The sequence below is a fragment of the Ursus maritimus genome, unplaced genomic scaffold (assembly GCF_017311325.1).
Source record: "Ursus maritimus isolate PB19 unplaced genomic scaffold, ASM1731132v1 scaffold_17, whole genome shotgun sequence".
NCBI classification, from domain to species: domain Eukaryota; kingdom Metazoa; phylum Chordata; class Mammalia; order Carnivora; family Ursidae; genus Ursus; species Ursus maritimus.
The window spans coordinates 23,896,559-23,919,233 of NW_024424119.1; the positions used below are offsets into that span (position 1 = coordinate 23,896,559).

Genomic DNA, 22,675 nt, shown 5'->3' on the forward strand with positions numbered 1-22,675 from the left:
AGGCTAACTCCCAACAGCCCCTGAGTGTCTAGCCGAGGCCACTTACGTTAAGAGCCAGCTGGCTCATCAGGGTCTCCTCCTTGAAGCCCAGTTCTGCCATTTTATCCAGCTGTTCCTGGTGTGCTCGGATGACCACCTGCCTGGGAACACCAGAGGGGACACGGTGATCCTCTGGGCCTCCCATCTCTCCCAGGCAGCTTTCTAGGGCTGAGCCTCATTTCTAGCCCAGGAACTGCCCCTTCCCAGAACGGTCAAAGCTCTGACCAGGGCCAGCACCCCCCCCCCCCATTCTTCTCAGGACTAAAGGATACCAGAAGATACTGGGAAAAGAGGGGCTTCTCAGTCTGTGCCCGCCTTCCTGCTACACTGAGGGATAGGGGTGAGTGTTGCTGGTCCTCTGCGGAAGCTTCACCCCGCTTCCCTGCCAAAAGGCTCAAGGCTGTGACCACTGCCGCTGGCACACTCGTACACGGTGGAGCCTGCTGCCTCGCCTGCCACCGTGTTTACTTCCTATGGGGAGTCCAGGGACCAAAGCAGGGGGTTTGAGCTAGAAACTGGAGGATCTGCCTTTTGTCAGCCCCTACCACTGGGTAGAGACCACGGAGCCAGCAAGATCGTCTCCTGGGACAGGCAGGCTCCTCACCTGTGCGTCCCTGCAGGTCCTTCTCTGTCCATGGCCCCGGCCTGAGCCCCCGTGAACAGCAGGCACACAGCTGGCCTAGGTATCAGGAGCGCTAGCAAAGGGCTGTAGCCTCTGTTCCCATACACCATCTCCCCGGGCCCTAATGCTGAGGGGCCCTGCTAGATCACTCTGCCTCCTTTCTTGCTCTATGCTTTCTGTCACCTCTCTTTCTGCACCATCCACAGCATCCTTTGGGGGAAGCAGCACAAATCACCAGTCGCTCTGTTTTTAACTTTCTCCATCTTGGAAGTTGCCCAGCCTGCCTTGGTTCTGAGGGCACAAGGCTGTAGCTGTTGTGTCCCTGGGCAGCAGTTCCAGGAACACAGACCTGACAGAATGAAGAGGACTCTGATCTCCACAGGTCATAGGCTTGCTGAAGGGGACAGATCCTCCCTTTTCTCACTCAAGGCCCAGCTTTCCTAGACAGGGTTCACCCACCCTGGCAGGCCTGCTCCCTCAAAAAGCGGGACAAAGCCTCTCTAGTTGTAGTGTAGCTCTGACACGGAACCAACAATAGCCATTCCCAGAGCAGACCAGTGTGAAGCCGGGGTGGAAGTAGGAGTGCCGAAGGTCTCAGGTCTGGGGGAGAGTGTCCAACTTACTGTGCAGGCCCCAGGGTGAGCTGATGGAGGTTCTCTGCAGTCTTTGGAGAGCAGCCAGGGACCAGGGGAGAGCCCGGCCTTGCTGAGCACCTTGGGATTGGCCTGTATTTGAGCCACACGATGTTTCTGTTGTAGCAGGGCAACTTGCTGGGGTCTCCCGGCAAACTTAGCTCCTGCCAACCAAGTCCTGTTGGATGTTTTCTTTCCTGGGCCCAGGGCTGGTCAGCCGTATCACTACTTTCTGTTCCTGGGGTGAGCAGAGGTGCAGGGTGGGCTCCTCCAGTATGTATGGCGGGGAAGGGCTTTCCTGGGAAACCCTGGGCTCCACTCCGCTCTGCCTCCTCAGCATCGGCATCATACTGCTGGCCACTCCCGTGTTCCTCGGAGGACAGCGCAGGCTCTTCGCTCTGGCGGGCCTCCCCCGGGTCAGCCTCATTGATGGGCAGCTCGTCAGGTGGGTGCTGACAGATGGGTGACGGCGACAGGGCTGGGAGATCACCACTAGGCTTATTGTCAGGGGGAGATGATGAGAGCCACAGGTGCCCAGCTGCTGAAGACAGTGGCAGGAGTGCCTTTTGATCACCAGATGACACTGTGTGGCCCACAGGTGAGCCCCTTGCTGCCACTAGACTGTGAGCAAGCCCATCCTGGGCCAGCCGCTCCAAGGGAAGAGGGCCTTCATCGTCTGTGTTCTCCAGGAGGGACACGGTGAGGGGAGCCATCAGGCCAGAAGCATATTCAGAGCACGTGCCTGATTCCCCTCTATAGTCTTCTTGGTCAGGGTAACTGGTTTTCATTGTTCTGGTCACCAGAGTTGGGCTGTCTTGGCCGACTCCTCCCAGAGGTGTGCTGACTCTCTCTCTTTGGTCTGGAGATCCTGGAACTGCACTGTGGGGCAGTGAGAAACTAAAACCATCTTCCTCCAGAGGTAGTGAACTACCCTCGGCCTGCCCAGGAACCTCACTTGTGAGAGCGTTCTGTCTCAGTTCAAAGGCTGGGCCACCACCTCTTTTCTGGCCACGTATGAAGTCTACCTGTGAGCAGTAAGGCTTCTCTGCCAGGTTGTCTCTGGGACAAAGCCCTGAGGAGGCAGAGTCCTCCTCTCTGCTCCGGTCCAAAGGCACCTTACTCAGGTTGTGGCCGTGACTGAGTGCTGCTCTTCTGTGGTGTGTGGGGTCCCTGGGGTACATCCAGTCTCCGGTTAGACCCTTCTCGTCACCATCTGTCCCAGGGTTAAAAAGCAGACTCTGGTGCCTTTTGGCCACTTGCTCCTCAGGGCCTTGCTCCCTCTGATGAAGGAAGAATGAGCCTTCACTGTTCTCTAGGGTGTTTCTCTGCTTTGTGGTCCTCTGACTGGAGACATGTGAAAAAGAATCTTCGCTGAAATCGCTGTCATCAAGGTCCTCAGCTTGGGCTCCATCCTGGCTCTCAGAATAAGAGCAGAAGGGGGGAGGGGTCTCATTCTGGACCTGCCCCTCCAGGGGCCTGTACTGGCATAAAAACCTTTCCAGTGGTTGGTACTTGAACTTCTGCTGGAGGAGAGGTGGCTGCTGGAACTGCTGGTGATAGAAGCGCAAGTGTTCCTCCCTCTCCTTCTGATGTGGAGGGATGTCTGTCCACGTTTCCGAGGCCCACCTGGCAGGTGTGCTCCCCGTGCTGCCCTGACCGTACTCTGCTAAGTGGTGGAGGCCGCCGGAGGAGAGCTCGGCCCGTGACACAAGCTGCTTCTGCACGGGCCGCACGGGCTGCACGGTCTTGCACTTGGAGGGCAGCTTCCCACGCGCTGGGGCTTCTCCTGGGCCAGCAGCCTTGCTTCCCCACCTGCGGGCAGTTTTGTTGCCCATTTGAGTTTTCTCAGAGCACAATGACGCAGATTCTTCTGCCCCTTTTTTGGCTAAATGTCCAGACCGTGTGGCTCCTTTGACAGGGCTGGTGTGAACGACCCACTCTTGGGGAAGACTCCCTCTGGATCCACCCCTTTTACCGGGAACTTTAGGTACAGGCGCAAAAGGGATGTTGGGTGCGTGGCTAGCCAGGGGATGGGCCTTCTCTCTCGTGGAGCCAGGAGCTGCTGTGAATGACTGCTGAAGCCCCAGCTTGACCTTTTTGGGAGAACACTTGTCCCCTGGCAGGGCCACGGGGGAGCTCTGAATTCGTTTTGGAGAAGCGTTTCCAGGGGTCCGATTTCGACTGGTAGCTGAAGCACAACACTTAATGCCTTTCTTTAGTTCCTTGACCCTGTAAATTACCATTTTATGTTAAATGTGTATTCTTGCATGCTCCTTAATTCCTTTTCTATATTTTTCAAAAACCAAAGAAAAGTATTACAAAAAAGATGGGTGCAGGCTGAGGATATAAGCATATACCCAACATTCTATGATCAGAAGTTTTGGAAATCTCCTCAGTCCCATGGGTCAAGGCCAAGGGAGCTCATCTCAGAACCGCACTATATCCGTGGTAGGGCCCATGCTGTACTTCGGGAAGGTGGGCCAGCTCAGGAGCCCGTGTCTACCACTCACCTGCTACCCCACAGCCAGAGCCCACGTTTCCTTTCAGGCTTCTCTAAGAAAATGAGTTCCTTCAAACTTGCTGGGTACTTAGGAAGCAAAATCCTCTGGAAATAAGCAGGCTGTGCTCATTCTATGAAAGGAGATGTGCTCATTCTATTAAAGGAGAAGTGACCTGTTTATTCCGGGGTTTCTCAACGTTTGCACTAGTGGTATTTGGAACCAGAGAATTCTTTGTTGTGGGGGCTCTCTGTGCACTGCGGGATGTTTAGCAGCACGCTGGCCTCTACCCACTACATGCCAGTAGCACTTCTCTCTAGTCTTGACAATCAAAAATATCTCCAGACATTGCCAAATGTTCCCGGGGAGGCAGAATCACCCCCTAGATAGAGGATAGAGAACCATGCTCTATTCCATACGGGAAGTTCAGAGAAGATGGAAAATCCAGAATTTAGTCAAGATCAGTCTCTTAACTCTAATATTTAAAAACACTGTAAGAATTTAGAATTACAAGGTGACATGAAGTAAAAATGTGATTCTCCAGTGGCCTGTAGATTCTTCATTAAAATCCTCTAGGAAGGAGCAGTACTTCTGCCTAGGGGCTCCCCTAAAATGTCTCTGCCATTATTTTGGGTTTAATCCACCCTTACTGGTAGCCAAATGACCCCTCTTGGCCATTTCTGAAAACCAAGATCATAAGCCTGACACTGAGACTTGATTTAAATCTTCCCTTGAAGTCTGAGAGCCAAGGCAGGCAGGTAACATAGCTAAGCAAAGAGCTACAGAATGTGACTGAAGACACACGTGTCCATGGGCCTTTGTTTAGGTGTTGCAGTAGGAAATGGGCTGAGAGGTGCCACAGTAAGTCTAGATGGTTCCAAATTACTTCCTGTTATAAAAAACTTAATTATTTTAGTTTCATTAAGAGAGAAACACCAAAATCCCCCCCTAGGAGTCACACTAAATAATTCTAGAAAGCTGAGTGCCAGAAGGAATCCTACAGGTAATTTGGTTATTGATGCTAAATGCTTCCAGTGTACTCTTCCTAATCCCAAAATCACTCCTGTCACTGAGCTTTTCTGATAGATGTATACCTATTAGGGGTCCAGCTAGAACTTTATTTTTGGACTCCTTGGCAACATTCTACTATATGGAAAGAAGAAAATTTTAAATCAGAAAAAGTTTTTAAATAAGCAATAAAATCATCTTGTGTCTGTACAGATTACCTAAAATTAATTTCATTAGGCCTCATTGAAGCACATAAAACAAATGGCTTTCATTCATTTACAATAATTTATCAGACTGCTTCAAATGGAAGAGATTTCTATTACACTTTCTGTTCTTTTTAAAGCCAAAATTATTTAAAATAATTTCTCAATTATACTTAATACCTCCCCCATGCAAAAGGGTTATTTTCATCTTCCTTTACTGAGGCCCTAAGAAAGGAGATGTCTTGTTCTCTGCTCCTAATGATGAAGTTCTTACTTTAAGCAACTGATAACAATGTCTGTGATTTGGGGAGTGGGTGAGGTTATAAAACAAGATCCATTTATTGTTATCAGTTATTGAAGCTGGGTAATGGATACACGGGGGTAAAGAATTTCAAGCCATATTTGTTTATTTGGAAACAAATTTGGATCATCTCATATCTTCTGATCTCAGTTCGTGAAGCAGCCTTTCTTTTCAATATTTATTTGAGACAGAGCGAGAGAGAGTGCATGAGCAGTGGGAGGGGCAGAAGGAGAGGGAGAGAGAATCTCAAGCAGACGCCGCACTGAGCGCAGAGCCTGACGTGGGGCTTGATTTCATGACCCCCAAGATCATGACCTGAGCCGAAGCCAAGACTCAGGTGCTTAACCCACTGAGCCGCCCAGGGGCCCCATGAAGTAGCCTTTCTTCTAGCAGTGCTAGTGTACAGGCATTAGGGAACCGTGCAATAAGGAAACCTATTTTGGGGACCTATTAATATTACTATTGCTTAAATTAACACATACTGAACGGTAACTATGCACCTGGTGTGGTGCATTATCCTCACTGATTCCACGTAACTGTTGTAGCAGGTAGATGCTAATATTATCCCGTCAGATAAAACTGAAGCCCAAAACTTTTGCCCAGGACTACTCAGCTCTTTCATGGCAGATGCAGGGTACTGGCCCAGAGAGTCTTGACTCCAGAGCCCACTCTTATAATCACTTTGTGAGGTCTCTCTCCTATTCGAATGAGATAGGTACACAGAGGGCCTCACCCTGACACCCAGAAGAGTTCCTCCTTTCAGTCACAAATATTTCCTGTGCATCTGCTAGGTACCAAGTACTGCCTGGGCGGTAGGTACAGTGGAGAAATAGATAAGGTTTCCTGTTTTCATGGAGCTTAAATGATAGCTCACTTTTCCTTCCCAGTGAATTTCATAAAATGCCATGGATACTAAAGATTCCTCAACAGTAATAAAAAAAACAAGTTTCCCTCAAATAGTTTGTTAATCTTGGGGAGCGCCTGGGTGGCTCAGTCATTAAGCATCTGCCTTCGGCTCAGGTCATGATCCAGGGTCCTGGGATCGAGCCCCGCATCAGGCTTCCCACTCAGCGGGAAGCCTGCTTCTTCTGCTCCCACTCCCCCAGCTTGTGTTCTCTCTCTCACTCTCTCTCTGTCAAATAAATAAATAAAATCTTAAAAAAATTTTTTTTTGTTAATCTTGGAGACAGCTTCTGGGAGCCCAAAGAGAAGGATGTAAGACAGGACCAGGCAGCAAAGCAGCCAGAGGAAAGGATGGAAATGGTAGGAAACCTGTGGGACCCCAGGTTAAGAGATGGGACATTGGCGGGGACCCTGGCAGATACCAGGGTCACCCCGGAAAGAGCCCTGACCATATAGTCAGAAGTGCTAGCTTTACCGCCGATTCCCAATAAGCCCTTTTAAAGTTCCTGCCCTTCTCTGGGTTCAGTTTACCCTTCTGTAACATGTTAGATGTCTGGGTTGATCTCCTCTGGACCTACATAGCTCTAAGTGCCCCTGCCTTGACAAGTAACATGTATTCTGTCCCTTATGATTAGGGCTGAGGCTAGCAGGAAGAAAATCTTGAGCCTTCCACTCCAAAGAAATATTTCACTTCCCACTAGCCATTTAAAAGTCACTGATGGGGGCACCTGAGTGGCTCAGTCAGCTAAGCGTCTGCCTTCGGCTCAGGTCATGATCCCAGGCTCCTGCTGCTCCCCCTGCTTATGCGTGCATGCGTTCTCTGTCAAATAAATAAAATCTTAAAAAATAAAATAAAAAAATAAAAGTCATTGATAGAGTTGTTTCCTGAACCAGGGAACCTGTCCCCTTCCTCTTGTCACATTCACACTTGTAAAATGGCAAGGCCTACCAGGTCACATTCTTCAAATGGCCAATTGCACATCCCCCCAGCACTAGGATCTCTGCCTCAAGAACAGACTTCTGGAGCTCAAGATCAGATCTCTATGTGTGTTTGAAATACACACACACAAAACGACCCGCCACCTGGGAGCGACTCACCGGTCAGCGTAACGCAGGGTATTCAGTGTGTGTTCGGTGGCCACATGGCTTGGTGAGATGTTGGCAATCATGCAGGTTTTGGCATCACCGATGAAAGAATCCCGCAGGACCTGCCCCAAACAAAAGGCAGGTCAATGAAGTCAATTAACAAAGGGCATATTAACTACTTATTGTGTGCAGGGCACTGGGCCATAGCTCCCCACCCCCTACAAGAAGGCAGTTTGCAAAGAAGAAATACAAATGATCAAAAATACACAAAAAAGGTACTTCACCAACCAAAGAAATACAAAGTAGTAAGAATACTAATATTTTTCACCCAGAAGATTAAGACTCGTGATACCCTGCCCTGGTGGGGGTCTAGGGAAATGGGCACTCTTCTATATCGCTGTACTCTGCAGGTCGTGTGTTTCAGAAACGGTATAAGCTTTTGAGAAGGCAGTTTGGCAACATGTATAAAACGTAAAAAATGTGCGTGCTTCCAGGGCATTATCCTAAAGAGAACTGCTCAGGTGATTGAAAAAAAGTACACATAGGCTATGCGTTACAACATCATAATAGTAATAAAAATTAAAAATCTAGGAGTCTATAAACGGAACAAACTGAATAATTTTATTTTTTTAATAGATATTATTTATTTGAGAGAAAGAGAGCACAAGCAGCAGAGGGAGAGGGAGAAGAAGGCTCTCCACTGAGCAGGGAGCCCAACGCAGGGCTCGATCCCAGCACCCTGGGATCATGCCCTGGGCCAAAGGCAGATGCTTAACTGACTGAGCCACCCAGGCGCCCTGCAAACTAAATAATTATTAACTGACTACAATACAACCATTAAAAATAATGATGTATATCTGTACTTAGATACATGGGAAGATCTACACTTATCTTTGAGTAAAAAAGGCGTACGATTCCATAACTCTGTAAGTAGATCTATGTGTAGATATGTGGGCAGAGAAATGTCTGAGGACAGTCACCAAAATGTAGCAGTGATTATCACTGAGAGATGGGATTTTCAGGTACCTTTTGCCATCTTCTTTGTACTTGTATATACCGTTTGAGTTATTATTATCATTATTATTTTTAAACAATCTATACCTAACATGGGGCTTGAAATCCACGACCCTGAGATCAAGAGTTGCACACTCCACCGACTGAACCAGCTAGGTGCCCCTGAATTATTCGTTTTTCATTTGTTTTTTTTTCCTGAATTATTATTTTTTAAATTAAACAGGAACACATTTTCTGGGGATGGTGAACTCATTTTAAAAAATAACAGAGCCAATGTCAGAATCAGGACTAAGCACCCATAAGAAGGGTTTTCTAAGTCTCTAGTTGAAATCATGTTTGAGAAGACATAATCTAACCCACAGATCACCAGTTCTAGTAAGTTCTGCCCCATGCCCTGCGGAGCCATTAGGTTAGCTGTACCGAGTGCGAACCTCTGCCAAAACACAAAGATCTCACCTAGACAGCCGTCTACGCTAGTCTGTCCTCCACCGAGCACGGGACGTGGTGCAGAAAGGAACCCGGAGCGCCTGTACCTGCCTTCGCAGCAGTCCGTACGTAGGCACACCCCTCTGTGGGCCACTCTTTTGCAGCTATTACGTTGCCGAATTACTGGCATTTTCCATTCATTTAGAAGCACATTTCATGGCAGAAAAATGGAGGAAAAAAATTACCTACAGTTTTACCACTCAGAATAATCAGTTAACACAGACACAATTTGTGTGTGTGTAGTTTTTTTTCCTCATTGATATTTTTAAACTACAGATCTTGGTCATCTTTCCTATCAGTACCTATCAAAAATCTGTCTCACTCGGGGCACCTGGCTGGCTCAGTCGGTAGAGTGCACGACTCCTGATCTCAGGATTGTAAGTTTGAACCCCACGCTGGGTGTAGAGATTACTTAAAAACAGCATCTTTAAAAAATAAGTAAAAAGTAAATTTTAAAAAATTTAAAAAATCTGGGGCCCTGGGTGGCTCAGTTGGTTAAGCATCTGCGTTCGGCTCAGGTCATGATTCAGGGTCCTGGGATTGAGTCCTGCATCGGGCTCCTTGCTTGACAGGGAGCCTGCTTCTTCCTCTCCCTTTGCCTGCCACTTCTGCCTGTGTTCTTTCTATCAAATAATAACAATCTTATTATTAATAAGATAAATAAAATCTTTTAAAAACGTTTAAAATCTCTTATTCTTTTTAACTCCAGCCATTATTTTTTGTCTTGAAACACTAAGTCTTACAGCTAAGAAAATACTGAGTACAGCTATACCACCCCCACTTCAAAGGCTCAGAGACTCCATTAAATCAAAAATGTTTCTTTACATTAGAAATAAGTGGAAAGCTGTCGGGCGGTGACCGGAAGCGCACTGCAGCCCCGTGAAAGCTCGGCCGCTTCACACGGCAGTCACCTCTGCCTGTGCGCCCAGGTGGCCTCGAATGAGCTCCTGGAAGGAATGGGACTCCCTCCTTTCCCCCCAAACCCTCCCAAGCTTAGATTGGGACTTGCTGGCAGTGGAGGCTTTACTGAATGAACAAATGAATGCAAGAACGAATGAATGAAAGAGAACGAACTCCAAGTTCACATTTAACTGTACCTGAGTTAATTTGCTTTGCCTGAAGGGAGTGTGGGTGTGTTCCTGATCCAATGCGCGGATACATTCCTTCAGCTGCAAGGTGGTAGATTAACAAGCACATCAAATATCACATGCAAAGAGAGAGTGTCGGACCAGACTTTTCTTAAATAAGCCATAGTCAGACAAGCCTCCAAAAGCAAGTCAAAATGCCCTGGTAGTTTCTTGTCCAACAAGAAAAATCAAGCTAGACCGCAAACATCCTGAGCTGCCCGTGTCTAGTTAGGGCCTCCCGTCCTAAAGGCTAGGATCCTAGGATTAGCCCCAATAGTGAGGAACAGATAAAACAGGGACCTTCCACAGGCCCCAGAGTCCACGCTTCTGTGCCGGCAGTTCTGGCTTGCAGCTCCCTTTCTCTTGCCTCCTCTCATACTATTAGCAGCTACAGATGCGCTTAAGTACAGAAAATACCTGTCCCACTCCCCCACCTCCCTGCTCACGTATGACACGTATAGGTGTAGATTCAGATGCAAGCTTTCTGATAATTAATTAATCACTTATTTTGAGAGAGAGCGAGAGCATGCACTAACTTAAATCCAAAGAGGATTTTTGCTTTTATTTAAAAGTAGGGGCACCTGAGTGGCTCAGTTGGTTAAGTCATAGCTTTGACCTGTTTCTGCATCTGTGCTTTATCTTTTGTTTTTTCTAACAGTTCCTTTTTTTGAAAGTAAACTCTATACCCGGTGTGGGGCTCAAACTCATGACCCCTAGATCAAGAGTCGCATGCTCCACTGACTGGGCCAGCCAGGCTCCCCACCTGTGCTTTATCTTGATTTATTTTGTGCATCCATTACCAAGATGAGTCCTAAGGTATCAGAAAAGCCTAAGAGGTTATTTTTGGGGCCTGGGAATGCTCACATTTGTTTCCATATAAATTAATGGTAATCACTTCTTTGCCTTATGCCATTTTGGCTTAAAAAAGATTTCATAGGAAAGTTCTATTCAGATAGCAGGAGAAACCTGTATAAGGGAATTTCCTCTTTTATTACAAATCAATGAGATATCCCCAAACTTTACCACTGGGACAGTTCTCCAAAAGGGACAAACAGGTAACCAAACCCTGGCCCTGAGTTACACCTGCCCCTTAATACTCAAATCCAAGTGTGGCCACTAATCCCTGTGAGTGTTTGAGGGCAATCTGAGCAATAAAATAATGATAAAATATAATCTAGCAAATAAAAGAAATATCCATTTACTGTTATAAATAATCTAATAAATAAATTGTAGAGAAAGGACAGCTCTTACAGCAGAATTTCAATTAATGTAAAAAGAATGATAGTAGGGGTGCCTGGGTGGCACAGCGGTTAAGCGCCTGCCTTCGGCTCAGGGCGTGATCCCAGTGTTATGGGATCGAGTCCCACATCAGGCTCTTCTGCTATGGGCCTGCTTCTTCCTCTCCCACTCCCCCTGCTTGTGTTCCCTCTCTCGCTGGCTATCTCTATCTCTGTCGAATAAATAAATAAAATCTTAAAAAAAAAAAAAAAAGAATGATAGTAACAGGAAATCCCACCAGGTAAACATCACAGTCATAATGTTGCAGGTTAAGAATCACCAACTGTTGCTAAAATTAGGCAGCAAAAGTGTGATGTAAATAGGATATCTGCATAGTTTCAAACTGTCTCCCCATAAGATATTTATTTATTTATTTGAGAGAGAGAGAGAGAGAGAGAGAGAGAGAGAGAGCAGGCAGAGCAAGAGAGAGAGCACAAGCAGGGGGAGGGGCAGAGGGAGAAGTTGACTTCCTGATGAGTGGGGAGCCCAATGTAGGACATGATCCCAGGATGCCGGGATCATGACCTGCGCCAAAGGCAGACGTCCAACCAACCCAGGTGCCCCAAGATATTTATTAATTACAAAGGGAAAATGGTTAACATTACAATGGAGAAACCTAGCACAAACGACCTTAACTAAGTGATCAAAGTTAACATCACCAGTAATAAGACATACTGACTTCATGCACCACCTGATATGATTCACTGAGAAGGGTACAACTTATGTGGTGTTCTTGCTAAAAATTCTTTATCTCAATCTAATCTTGAGAAAACACTGGATAAACCCAAATTCAGACACTGAAAAACAAAAACAAAAAACCCAGGTAGGCCAGTACTTTTCAAAGGTGTTAAAGTCACAGATGACAAAAACTGAGGAGACTATGAGGACACGACGACTAAATGTAATATGGGATCCTGGACCCAAAAAAGGACATTAGTGGGACTACTGGTGAAATTCACACAAGGTCTGTAGTTAATTGTATTATACCAATGTTGTTGTTTTGTATTATGCCAATGTTAATTTCCTGATTAGATCATTTTATTATGGTTATACAAGATATTAATAATATGGGAGCTGAGTGAAGGAATGCTGTGTATTTATTTTTGCAACTTTGTAAATCTACAATTATTCAAAAATTGAAAAAGTAAAAAGAGATGCTGACGGTCTTTCTGGCCTGTCTCAGCCTCACAATTTATCCCTCATGAGGCCTGGACATAAAGTGCCCAGCTGGAGACTTCAGTTCTGATCAAAAGGACTTAAATAATATGGAGTGGCCACAGGCAGCACTAGATAGCCGCAAAAAGGAACAAGGAAGATCTCTCTATACAGCCATGTATTGAGCTCTAGGATATTGTTAAGTGAAAAAAGCAAAGTGTTTACAGTATGCTACCCTTTTTTTCCTGAGGTGAAAAAAAATATGTAAAAAATGGTTATCTACGGGGAGGGAGGTAATAGGGTTGAGGGGACAGGGATGGACACTAGACTTCTCTCAATGTGGCTTGTTCTACAGTTTTTACTTTAACTGAATATGGAATCGGTAAGCTTAAACACATAGAAAAGATTTCAAGTGCTTGTGCAACACAATATGATGACTGTACATTCCATGTGGGATACAGCCTAAGGGTGAAAGGGAAACTGCAAAGAAATCGTAACCTGAATTCAGTAATTGTATTATGAGAAATATCAGCATTATTTTGAAATATACATATATTGAAGGAGAGCAAATAAATGATATATATGCTGTTAGGAACTAAGAATTCTAGCGTAAGAGAAAAGGGATAAAAATATAAATTCAAAAAAGTTAACCAAAAACTCTGTAATCTTAATTTTGAATTAATTTATTAGAATGAATCCCTGATGAATTTTCCTCTTTCAAAAAAAATTTTTTATTTCCTAGCTCTGTCCAACAAAAAGGTGTAGAAGGACTAACCCAGTGGTAGGAAGCACCACTAGCACCCCTAAATGGTCTCGAAATGCCATTTCCTTCTAAAACCAAGGTTGTTGAAGAACTGACTGATTCAAGGTCTGGAGAAGCAAACGTACAATATGAGCCTAGAACAACTTGTCATGCCAGAATGTCAGGAAGCTGTTAGAGACTAATAGTTGGTCAAAAAACCAGAGGAACATACTTGAAAAGGCTCCCACTGCCTAAAGATATACAATTTAAATAGCAAAAAGAATAATGATTACAATGAGTTTATAATCATACAAAGTCAAACAAAACAGTAAATAATAACAAATTCATTGGTCATGTTTAGGTGACGAGGACACCAAATCATTCTGAAAACTGGTGAGTAAAGGCAAAGAATCAAGCAAGCATTTATCTTGTCTCTACTGTATGAACTGTATTTCAGGATAATCAGATAGCTGAGGAAAAATTCCTTCCAGCTAATGAAGAAGGAATATTAAATTGAGAATATCACCATTTTGGAATCCCTAATGAAATAACAGATGCAGGTGATGCTCATCAAGGGCTGGTAAATCCATTAAATGAGAAAGTCTGATAGGAAACTATAACGGAGGAATTACGCTAACAACACTTGAATCTTTCTTAATTCTTAAAAATCAGAAAAAGAGACATCCAGACATACTGTACCTCCTGATGTGTTCCTATAGGAAGTCTAAAAACTACCCATGAATTCTTAACAAAGAAAGTACCTCAATCTGATCAAGCTTCTAGAACAGTGCTTTCCCAATAGGGATATGTTAGCCACAAGCGCAAACTATATGTATAATTTTAAATTTCTAGTAGCCACATTAAAAAAAAATGAAATTAATCTTTTTTTTAAAGATTTTATTTGAGAAAGTGTGCGAGAGAGAGCATGAGTGGGGGGAGGGGCAGAGGGAGAAGATGACTCCCCGCTGAGCAGGGACCCTGAGATCATGACCTGAGCTGAAGGCAGACACTTAACCAACTAAGCCAGCCAGGCACCCTGAAATTAATCTTAATTATATGTTATGTAATCCAATATATCCAAAAATATTTAAAAAACCCAGCAAAAATATTATTTCAGCATGTAATCAGTATGAAAAGATATCAATGAGGTATTATACCTGCTTCAAGATCCAGTGTGTATCTTATACTTAGAGCATATCTCAATTCAGACAAGCTACATTCGGAGCGCTCAGTAGCCACATGTGGCTCAGTGGCTCCCTACCGTACAGCACAAGTACAGATCTTAGCCAGAGGATAGAGTACGATGTTAAACGTCAACGTGGGGATGCAGTCAACCTAATCCAGAATGTTGGAAATCTTATAGGACAAGTGACCCAGTTTTCTTCAACAAATACACTGATATTAAGAGAGAGAACGGAAGAACTGATATGGAATAAAAGAGACTATCAAAAGCAGTCCAAGGGTCCTGTTTACATCTTGATTTGAACAAACTGTGAAAAGACATTTATGGGACAACTGGAGAAATGATAATACCTACTGGATAATAGATAACATTACATAATTATTTCTTCAGGTATGATAATGGCATTACAGTTATATTAAAAAATAAGAGTCCTTATCTCTTTGAGATAATAAAATATTTGTGGAAGAAAGGACAGGCTGACAGGATTTGCTTTACAGTAATCCAACCAGGGGAAGGAAAGGGTTGGTTAGATTTTTCACATGTTGAAGCTGGGTGTAAGAATTTGGGAGATCATTATACAATTTATTCTATTTTTTTTATGTTTGAAAAATTAATACAATTTAAAAACTTGATGAGAGAGAGAAAGCTTTCCTGAGTTAACCATTCAGCAGCTGCAGAAATACTTTTCAGCTCCTAAGGGATTGACCAGAGGAAGAGAGGGCAGGAACAGAAGGGAAGAGTTGTCTAGAACTGCTAAGAATCTGATCGGGCAGCCTCCATCTCCAGCCCTGGAATTCCACTGCCACAAAAGCACGTCCTTGCCTCACCCCACCCTCACCCACTCTGGCTGCAGGTAAAGAGGGGCTGAATCTCTCAAGAAGGATTTTTAGATTAAAGCTTTCAAACAACTTACAGCCAGAAGACTCTGGTTTATTTCTGCGCCTTCCATCTTTGTCTGTCTGTCTGAGTCTCTGGCATCTGCTGCTCTTTCGCTGCCAGCCAAGTCAATAAAAGAGATCCTAGAGAAAAGACACAGCAGGGATAACTTCTTGGGGGCTCTGGCTTATTTTTCCATCAGTCAGCATTTTGGGGCGGCAGGAAGAAATTAACACTAGCCCATCCTCTGGAAAGAAAAGACATACTGTCAGCTTTCCAGAAGTATTAAGATTCTGATCTGTCTGCTGTTGCTGGCACTGTTCACTCAGACACTTCCACTGGTTTTAATATTTGTGAGAAATTAATAAAATTAATAAAACATTCTTCCCATAAAGCAAAATGACTATAATGCAAATCACTTAGGTGACCACCTAGACAATTAAATAGAAACTTTTATGGGCTGCTTTCCAGCAAAGAAGAAGAAAAGAGGAAGAGGAAGAAGAGGAAGAAAGAAGAGGAAGAGGAAGAGGAAGAAGAAGAAAGAAGAAGAAAGAAGAAGAAGAAGAAGAAGAAGAAGAAGAAGAAGAAGAAGAAGAAGAAGAAGAAGAAAGTTAAAAAAAAAAAAAGATTCATTACTCAGAGGTGAGACAGGCCCATCCATCAGTGTGGCAGCGTTTGCTAAGATAGCACCAGAGAAGCAATGAATGTACCCAATTGTCTTATGGCTTCTTTCAAGAAGGATAGATTAATTTTCTTTTTTTTTTTTTGGCCTGTAAGCTGAGATGCATTTCCTACTATTTCTTTGCTGATACTGTGTTTCACGTTAGAAGCAATCAATGTCCCTTTTAATAACTTAGGCTTGACCAACAATAGGTCATTACTTCATGGTTAATCAACGGATGGCACTTTAATACAATGATTTATTTCAGGGCTAACAACTCTACTCTGTATCCCTGGTATTTATTAAAAACTCCATGGTGGCAGAGTGTCCTGTTGTTGATAACACATATTTCAAAGTCACATTAGGGAAAGGCAGACAATGCAATTCCTTGCGTATTTCCTGCTCACCTGCCAAATGTCCTCTTGGCTGAATCTTTGATCTGAATTTGGATGATAGCATGGGAGCGGGAGGAGTCTGCGTTAACTCCAGTGGCCCCGGTGCTGCGCTCCTTGCTGCCCTTCAGAATCACCTGAAAATAAAATCCATAGGGTGATTTCCCCAAGAAGTAAAAAATCCCCCTGGTTCCTAAGGGTTGGCTGAGAGCAACGGAGACCAGGAATATAACTTTGTCAGTACACTGCAGTATTTTCCTTCTATGTAGAAAGCTGCCTAAACATTAAATCACCCAGAGTAAGTACCCAACAGCAATGCAAACAGTGTGGAATACTAACCTTGCGGGAGAACATTCAACGGCTCAAAAGCTAACTCACGTCTTGATCTTATATATTCTTTTTAATATCTTTGATAGATTTAGCCTGACTACAGTCTCCAGGGCATGACTTGTCTCCAAGGCAATGTCCCACAGTACTTGTCTATCTCAGTAACTAAAGCAAAGGCCGCAAATGTGCATCTCGAATGACTGACTATAACCACCTGTTCCACCAGGATGCAGTCATAAAGGAGGCCAGGCCTGATCTGTGGGAACATGCAAGTACTGAGCTATCACAATTGACACGAGCCCATGATTTCCCTTGAGACCAAGTGCCCCTCCAAATAGGAGTGTAGACTAGGGTCCATGTAGCCCACAGGGAAAGGGGGAGTAGAGGTGAAGCCTCAGGACTGGCCTCTTGCCACTGAACACACAGCCATATATGAACGTGCTGCCCTGATTTTAGAGGGAGTGTCGATTACTGAGAATCAAAAAGGTGAAGAAATAATATTTGACAGGGGTGGCTGGCTGGCTCAGTCAGTGGAGTGTGCGACTCTCGATCTTGGGGTTGTGGATTTGAGCTCCATGCTGGGTGTAGAGATTACTTAAAAATAAAAAAAAAATTTTTATTAAATAAAACAGTATTTGGTGGAATCTTCACAACAGCCTAGATATGAGGTGAGTTCATTATATTATGCCCAGTATATGTTGAAGAATAAACTCAAGAGGTTGAGTTGCGGAGCACCTGGTGGCTCAGTTGGTTGAGCGTCCCACTCCTGGTTTCAGCTCAGGTCATGATCTCAGGGTGGTGGGATCGAGCCCTGGGTGGGGCTCTGCGCTCAGCACAGAGTCTGCTTGAGATCCTCTCTCTCTGCCCCTCCCCCTGTTCACACTGTCTCTATATAAATAAATAAAATCTTAAGTAAAAAAAAAAAAGAAAAAGAGGTTCATTTGCTCACAAATAGCTGTTGTGTGACAGAACCAAATTCCATATCCAGTATGTCTGACTCCAAAGGTCATGTGGTTTCCACTATGCTGTCAGGTACTTACGATAAATTCATTTATTTTGCAGTGAATTAGGGTAAGAAGTCCTAGCTCATTTTTTCTCAATCTTTCAAAATTTTAATTTATATTATATTGAACATAGCCACAGTTTTCAAATTAAGAGTCCAAAAGTTGCCAGAATCGAACTTCAACAATAGGCCATAAAATATCTTAACATGCAGGTACTTTTAAAAAGTTTAACTAATATGGATGGAACTAGAGGGTATTATGCTAAGCAAAACAGGTCAATCAGAGAAAGACAATTGTCATATGATCTTACTGATATGTGGAATTTAAGAAACAAAACAGAGGGGGTGCCTGGGTAGCGCAGTCGTTAAGCGTCTGCCTTTGGCTCAGGGCGTGATCCCGACATTCTGGGATCGAGTCCCACATTGGGCTTCTCCTCATCGGGCTTCTCCGCTGGGAGCCTGCTTCTTCCTCTCCCACTCCCCCTGCTGTGTTCCCTCTCTCGCTGGCTGTCTCTCAGTCACATAAATAAATAAAATCTTTAAAAAAAAAATAAAGAAAGAAAGAAACAAAACAGAATAAAACAAGATGAAACCAGAGAGGGAGACAAACAATAAGAGACTCTTAATTGGAAACAAACCGATGGTTGCTGGGGGGGGGGCGGTGTGGAGGGATGGGGTAACTGGTGATGGACATTAAGGAGGGCACGTGATGTAACGAGCACTGGGTATTATATGAGACTGATGAGTCACAGGCCTGCACCTTTGAAACCAATAATACATTATATGTTAATTAATAGAGTTTAAATTAAAAAATGTTTTAAAAAATAAACTTAAAAAAAAGTTTAATAGTAAGTTCCTTCATGGTTTAAGCAGTTGCGTTTCTGAAGATTATCTGTGTATGACATTTAGAATTGTACTTTAGAGTCAACTTTGGAGTATTTTAGAAGTACTCATTTTGTAAATAGTCTGCTAAAAGCATAACAGGTCTCTCTGATGAATCTTTTTATTAAGAGAAGAACCTGTTAATTTGTAACGCTGGATTTTCCACTACATTCTAATCAGAAATCAGAAGACTGAGAGCAGTAGCCCCTTAAACAGGGTGCGGCAGGCGCCCCGCCCTGCGCTAACTAAGCTCCGCCGCTGGCTAGGCCACGTAAGGCGTATCTGTCACTGAACCATCGACTTCCACTGTGCTGCTTCATCCTGGCCTCTCCCCTGTCACTCTGACTTTGTGCTTACACAGACTGAGATGCAATGATGACAACATGTGATGTTCTTTTTATCAAACTTTTCTTTCCTTTTTCTATCAGAAAAGGAAGACATGCTTACTGTGGAAAACTTGGAAAATACAGGAAAGGTATTAAGAAGAAAATATATACCTCCCCTAATCCCAGAGTTAACAAGATTCTGCTGTATTTTCTTTTAGTTTTAGGGTTCTCAAACCTCTTTTGCTTTTTTGTTTTTCGTCTTTTACAAGCCCTGCGAAGAGACAGGGGAGATCTTTTAAATCTCTACATTTGTGTAAACAACATGCTTGATAAGGGAAGAAACACAGAGAAGTTGGTGACTTATCCAAGGTCACATAGGTCAAATATGTGGACAGAAGGCAGGTGCCCTCTGCCACATGTGAGAGTAATGATACTACTTCTGCTGGGCCACAGTGAGAGCTCAGAGAGGCCTCAAGGCCATACCTAGCCAGGAACTGTGGACAGTGACAGAAACTCACAGGATGGTTTGTTATTCACCCCCAAGGGAGTCAAGAAAGGCTGACTTCTGGGGTTCTATTAGAGTTTTACACCGGGTTCTCCATGCACCTTGTCCACCTTATCCATCATGATGTATTAGGTACTTGTGAGTATGTCTCAGAAAACCTAACATGTTGAGGAGACCTTTCCTGACTAAATGCCTTTTAGGGAAGGCATGAAGGAATTTCTGGTTCCGGTCATTTCCTCAGTTTCAGAAATAGCCTGCAATCACCATTCCTTTCAGAAACTGTGAAATAAAGCAGCTGAACTCTGAGGAGTAAAAATGACTCAGTTTGTGAAGATCATCAGACAAATTTGTCTAAGTGACATACAGACGCAAGTGCAGTGGGTAAGGGAGTGAAATCCACATGGCTCAGGCCATGATCTCAGAGTCCTGGGACTGAGTCCCTCATCGGGTTCCTTGCTCAGCGGGGAGCCTGCTTCTCCCTCTGCCTGCCGCTCCCCCTGCTCGTGCTCTCTCTGATAAATAAAATCTTAAAAAAAAAAAAAAAAGTTACACGCCAGACTGACTGAGCCCGCCAGACGCCTCAAGAACTAACATCTTTGTGTAAATTTCCAAAACTTTCTTTTCACAAATGTAAAAATCAGTTTCATGGGGGAAATAGAGCTTTATAGATCAGTGTGAGATCCCATGGGCTCTCCAGTACACGTGAACCAAAAAAAAAAAAAAAAAAGGAAAGGAAGGAAGAAGGAAAAAAAGAAAGAATAAAAAAAAATAGAGACTACACTTGGGGGGAAAATGCAAATCTAGGAGCTGGGCAACATTAGTGCAATCAACTCAATAATCACTAGGCCCCCTTTTCCTCTCACTACCTCCTTCTCGAATTCCTCCTTCCGTAACTAAAGTCTATCGTGCAAGTTTCTAAATCTAGGTCCTTTAGACAAAACAGGTTATGTGAGTAGTGAAATGGGGACCTGCCACCAAAGAAAGTAGAGACAAGTGCTGAATTCTGTTGCCTGGGAAACATTCAGGGACATTAATAAATACTATTAATAAGAATAGATGTGACAGGGGCGCCTGGGTGGCATAGCGGTTAAGCGTCTGCCTTCGGCTCAGGGCGTGATCCCAGCGTTATGGGATCGAGCCCCACATCAGGCTCCTCCGCTGTGAGCCTGCTTCTTCCTCTCCCACTCCCCCTGCTTGTGTTCCCTCTCTCCCTGGCTGTCTCTATCTCTGTCAAATAAATAAATAAAATCTTAAAAAAAAAAAAAAAAGAATAGATGTGACAAATTGAGCTAGCATCACACCAAGCATCTTATGTATTTTATCTCATTTCCTTCTCTGTCACTCAACCCAGTCATCCACTATCATCCACATGTTTCGGGCTCAGAAAGGTAAAGGACATGCTGAAGGATATACAGCACTGGGACCCAGGTCTGTCTGGTTATAAGGCTTTAATCACTAAGCTTTCTGCACATGTACCAGAGGAGGGCTATGAGCACTTCAGTAGTACAGGCACTATGTACACATTAAGTCTCTATCAGTGGCATACAGCTGAGGCTCATCTAGGGGGAGCTTTCGCCATGTGGTCTCTGCTACCAATTATAGCCAGGGCAACGATAAAACAGGAGACAGATTTATCAGAAGTTTCAGAATGGATACCCATAAGAATGTAAAATGGCTGTAGAAATGACTCAAAATTCTGTAAATCTCTGCAACTGAAAAAATACTCATCAATTCCCTGATAGAAGAAATCTTGATCCAAATCTGAGAAATGTGATGAGTCAGTGCCTCCTCTGTAGAGGGGGGAAGTCTGGGTGCCTGCATCGTGACGACCAGGTAATACAGTACACCTGAAGGAGAAAGGTTCTGGAAGGACAATCCCGTGTAAAAAATGAGGCTGCTAGTTGTGCAGGCAGGCAACAAGTGGCCATGCCTGAGTGCACCTGAGGGTGATTTGTGAGGGTGACACTCAAAGATGACACTGGATGGTGACACCTGAGCAAACACACGGGTGATACCTAAGTGAGCATGAACAGTGACACCTGAGAAAGTGTGACACCTGAGTTAGCAAGTGCTGTTGTTTCGAGTCAATAAATGTTTATGAGGGTATCCATAATTTATAGCAGCTTTCCACCTCGATCTCAGCTGGCTTTCTTGTACACCATCATATATATTACAGAGTATCAATGGCAATGAGATAACATATTGACTAACAGGAAACTTCTTTCTGCTTTTCTTAGGAAAGACAACTTAGGATAGAGCAGTGCATAAAACTCTTCCAGTGTAGAGGAGGTGATCTGACACCAGATTGCCCATTAACACAATGATGGCCCATAGCTAAGGAAAAGGGGACTTCCTCCCAACATATGCTCCTTTCCCATTCAGTTGGTTTAATCTTCAGGGATAAAGACGTCATGGGGACCCAATCTCCTGCAACTCCCTGCCAAATGAAGGAATGACTGGGGAAGAGGGGGCAAGAGGATCACAGCGAATAGGAGTATGAGAAACAATTTCCTCAGGACTCTACAGTGGAGGGAGCTCTGGATTAAGGTTAAGAGTGATCAGTCTCAGGGAAGCCCCTTCAACACATCTCACGAACTTTTGTTCTCACCTGCCTTTACAATTGCTAGAAAGGGGCTCTTGGTTCTTAGGTGACTCTAAAATAGCCACAGTCACGTGCTATCCTCAGGTTTTAGATCCCGGGACCCACGAATAGGATAATCACACAAATATGAGGTCCCAGCCCTAAGCAAAATGTACCTACTTGTCCTAGCAAAAAGAAACTGTCAGAAGAAGACATCAAAGGTGAGTCACCCTGACATTTCACACGTACAAGTCCCTGGAAGGGTGTATTTGAAGCTGTTTTAAAGGTAGGTTTTGTCAAGTACCTAGCCTGTCCTTCTAGCCTTCTCTGACTCTAGCCAGGCCTGCTGGATATACTGAAAGAATGACTATAATGGCTGCAGGCTGCATGTTAGAATCACCTCGTTAGCTTTGAAATAACACCTACCTCCATACACTGTTGGTGGGAATATAAAATGGTACAGCCACTTTGGAAAACAGTTTGGCAGCTCCTCAAAAAGTATGACCCAGTAATTCCACTCCTAGGCATAGACTGAAGAAAACTGAAGACATAGGTCTACACAAAAACTTGTACGTGAATGTTCATAGCAGCATTATTCATAATACTGGCTTCTATAAAAGTGAAAACCCATGTGTCTATCAACTGATGAATGGATGAAAATATGAATAATATATCAATAGAATATTATTCGTCACTAAAATGAAGTATTTATATATGCAACAACACGGATGAACTTTGAAAATACGCTAAATGAAAGAAGCCAGAGACAAAAGGTTGCCTATTGTATGACTCCACTTATATGATATGGCCAAAACAGGCAGATGCATCGAGACGGAAATTAGTGG

The 22,675-nt window shown here is 44.0% G+C and overlaps 1 protein-coding gene across 1 annotated transcript in view; it reads right to left on the reverse strand.

The window, feature by feature from the left end:
* Nucleotides 1–22,675, reverse strand: part of KIF24 (kinesin family member 24) — a 46,175-nt gene that overhangs the window by 2,698 nt on the left and 20,802 nt on the right. Inside the window, exons 6-11 of the mRNA XM_008695130.2 lie at nucleotides 16,222–16,343; nucleotides 15,191–15,296; nucleotides 9,890–9,961; nucleotides 7,305–7,414; nucleotides 1,285–3,522; nucleotides 47–140 (exon numbers count right to left, since the gene is read on the reverse strand). Coding sequence (XP_008693352.1) covers nucleotides 47–140; nucleotides 1,285–3,522; nucleotides 7,305–7,414; nucleotides 9,890–9,961; nucleotides 15,191–15,296; nucleotides 16,222–16,343 — 2,742 coding nt within the window. The remainder of the gene's footprint in view (nucleotides 1–46; nucleotides 141–1,284; nucleotides 3,523–7,304; nucleotides 7,415–9,889; nucleotides 9,962–15,190; nucleotides 15,297–16,221; nucleotides 16,344–22,675) is intronic.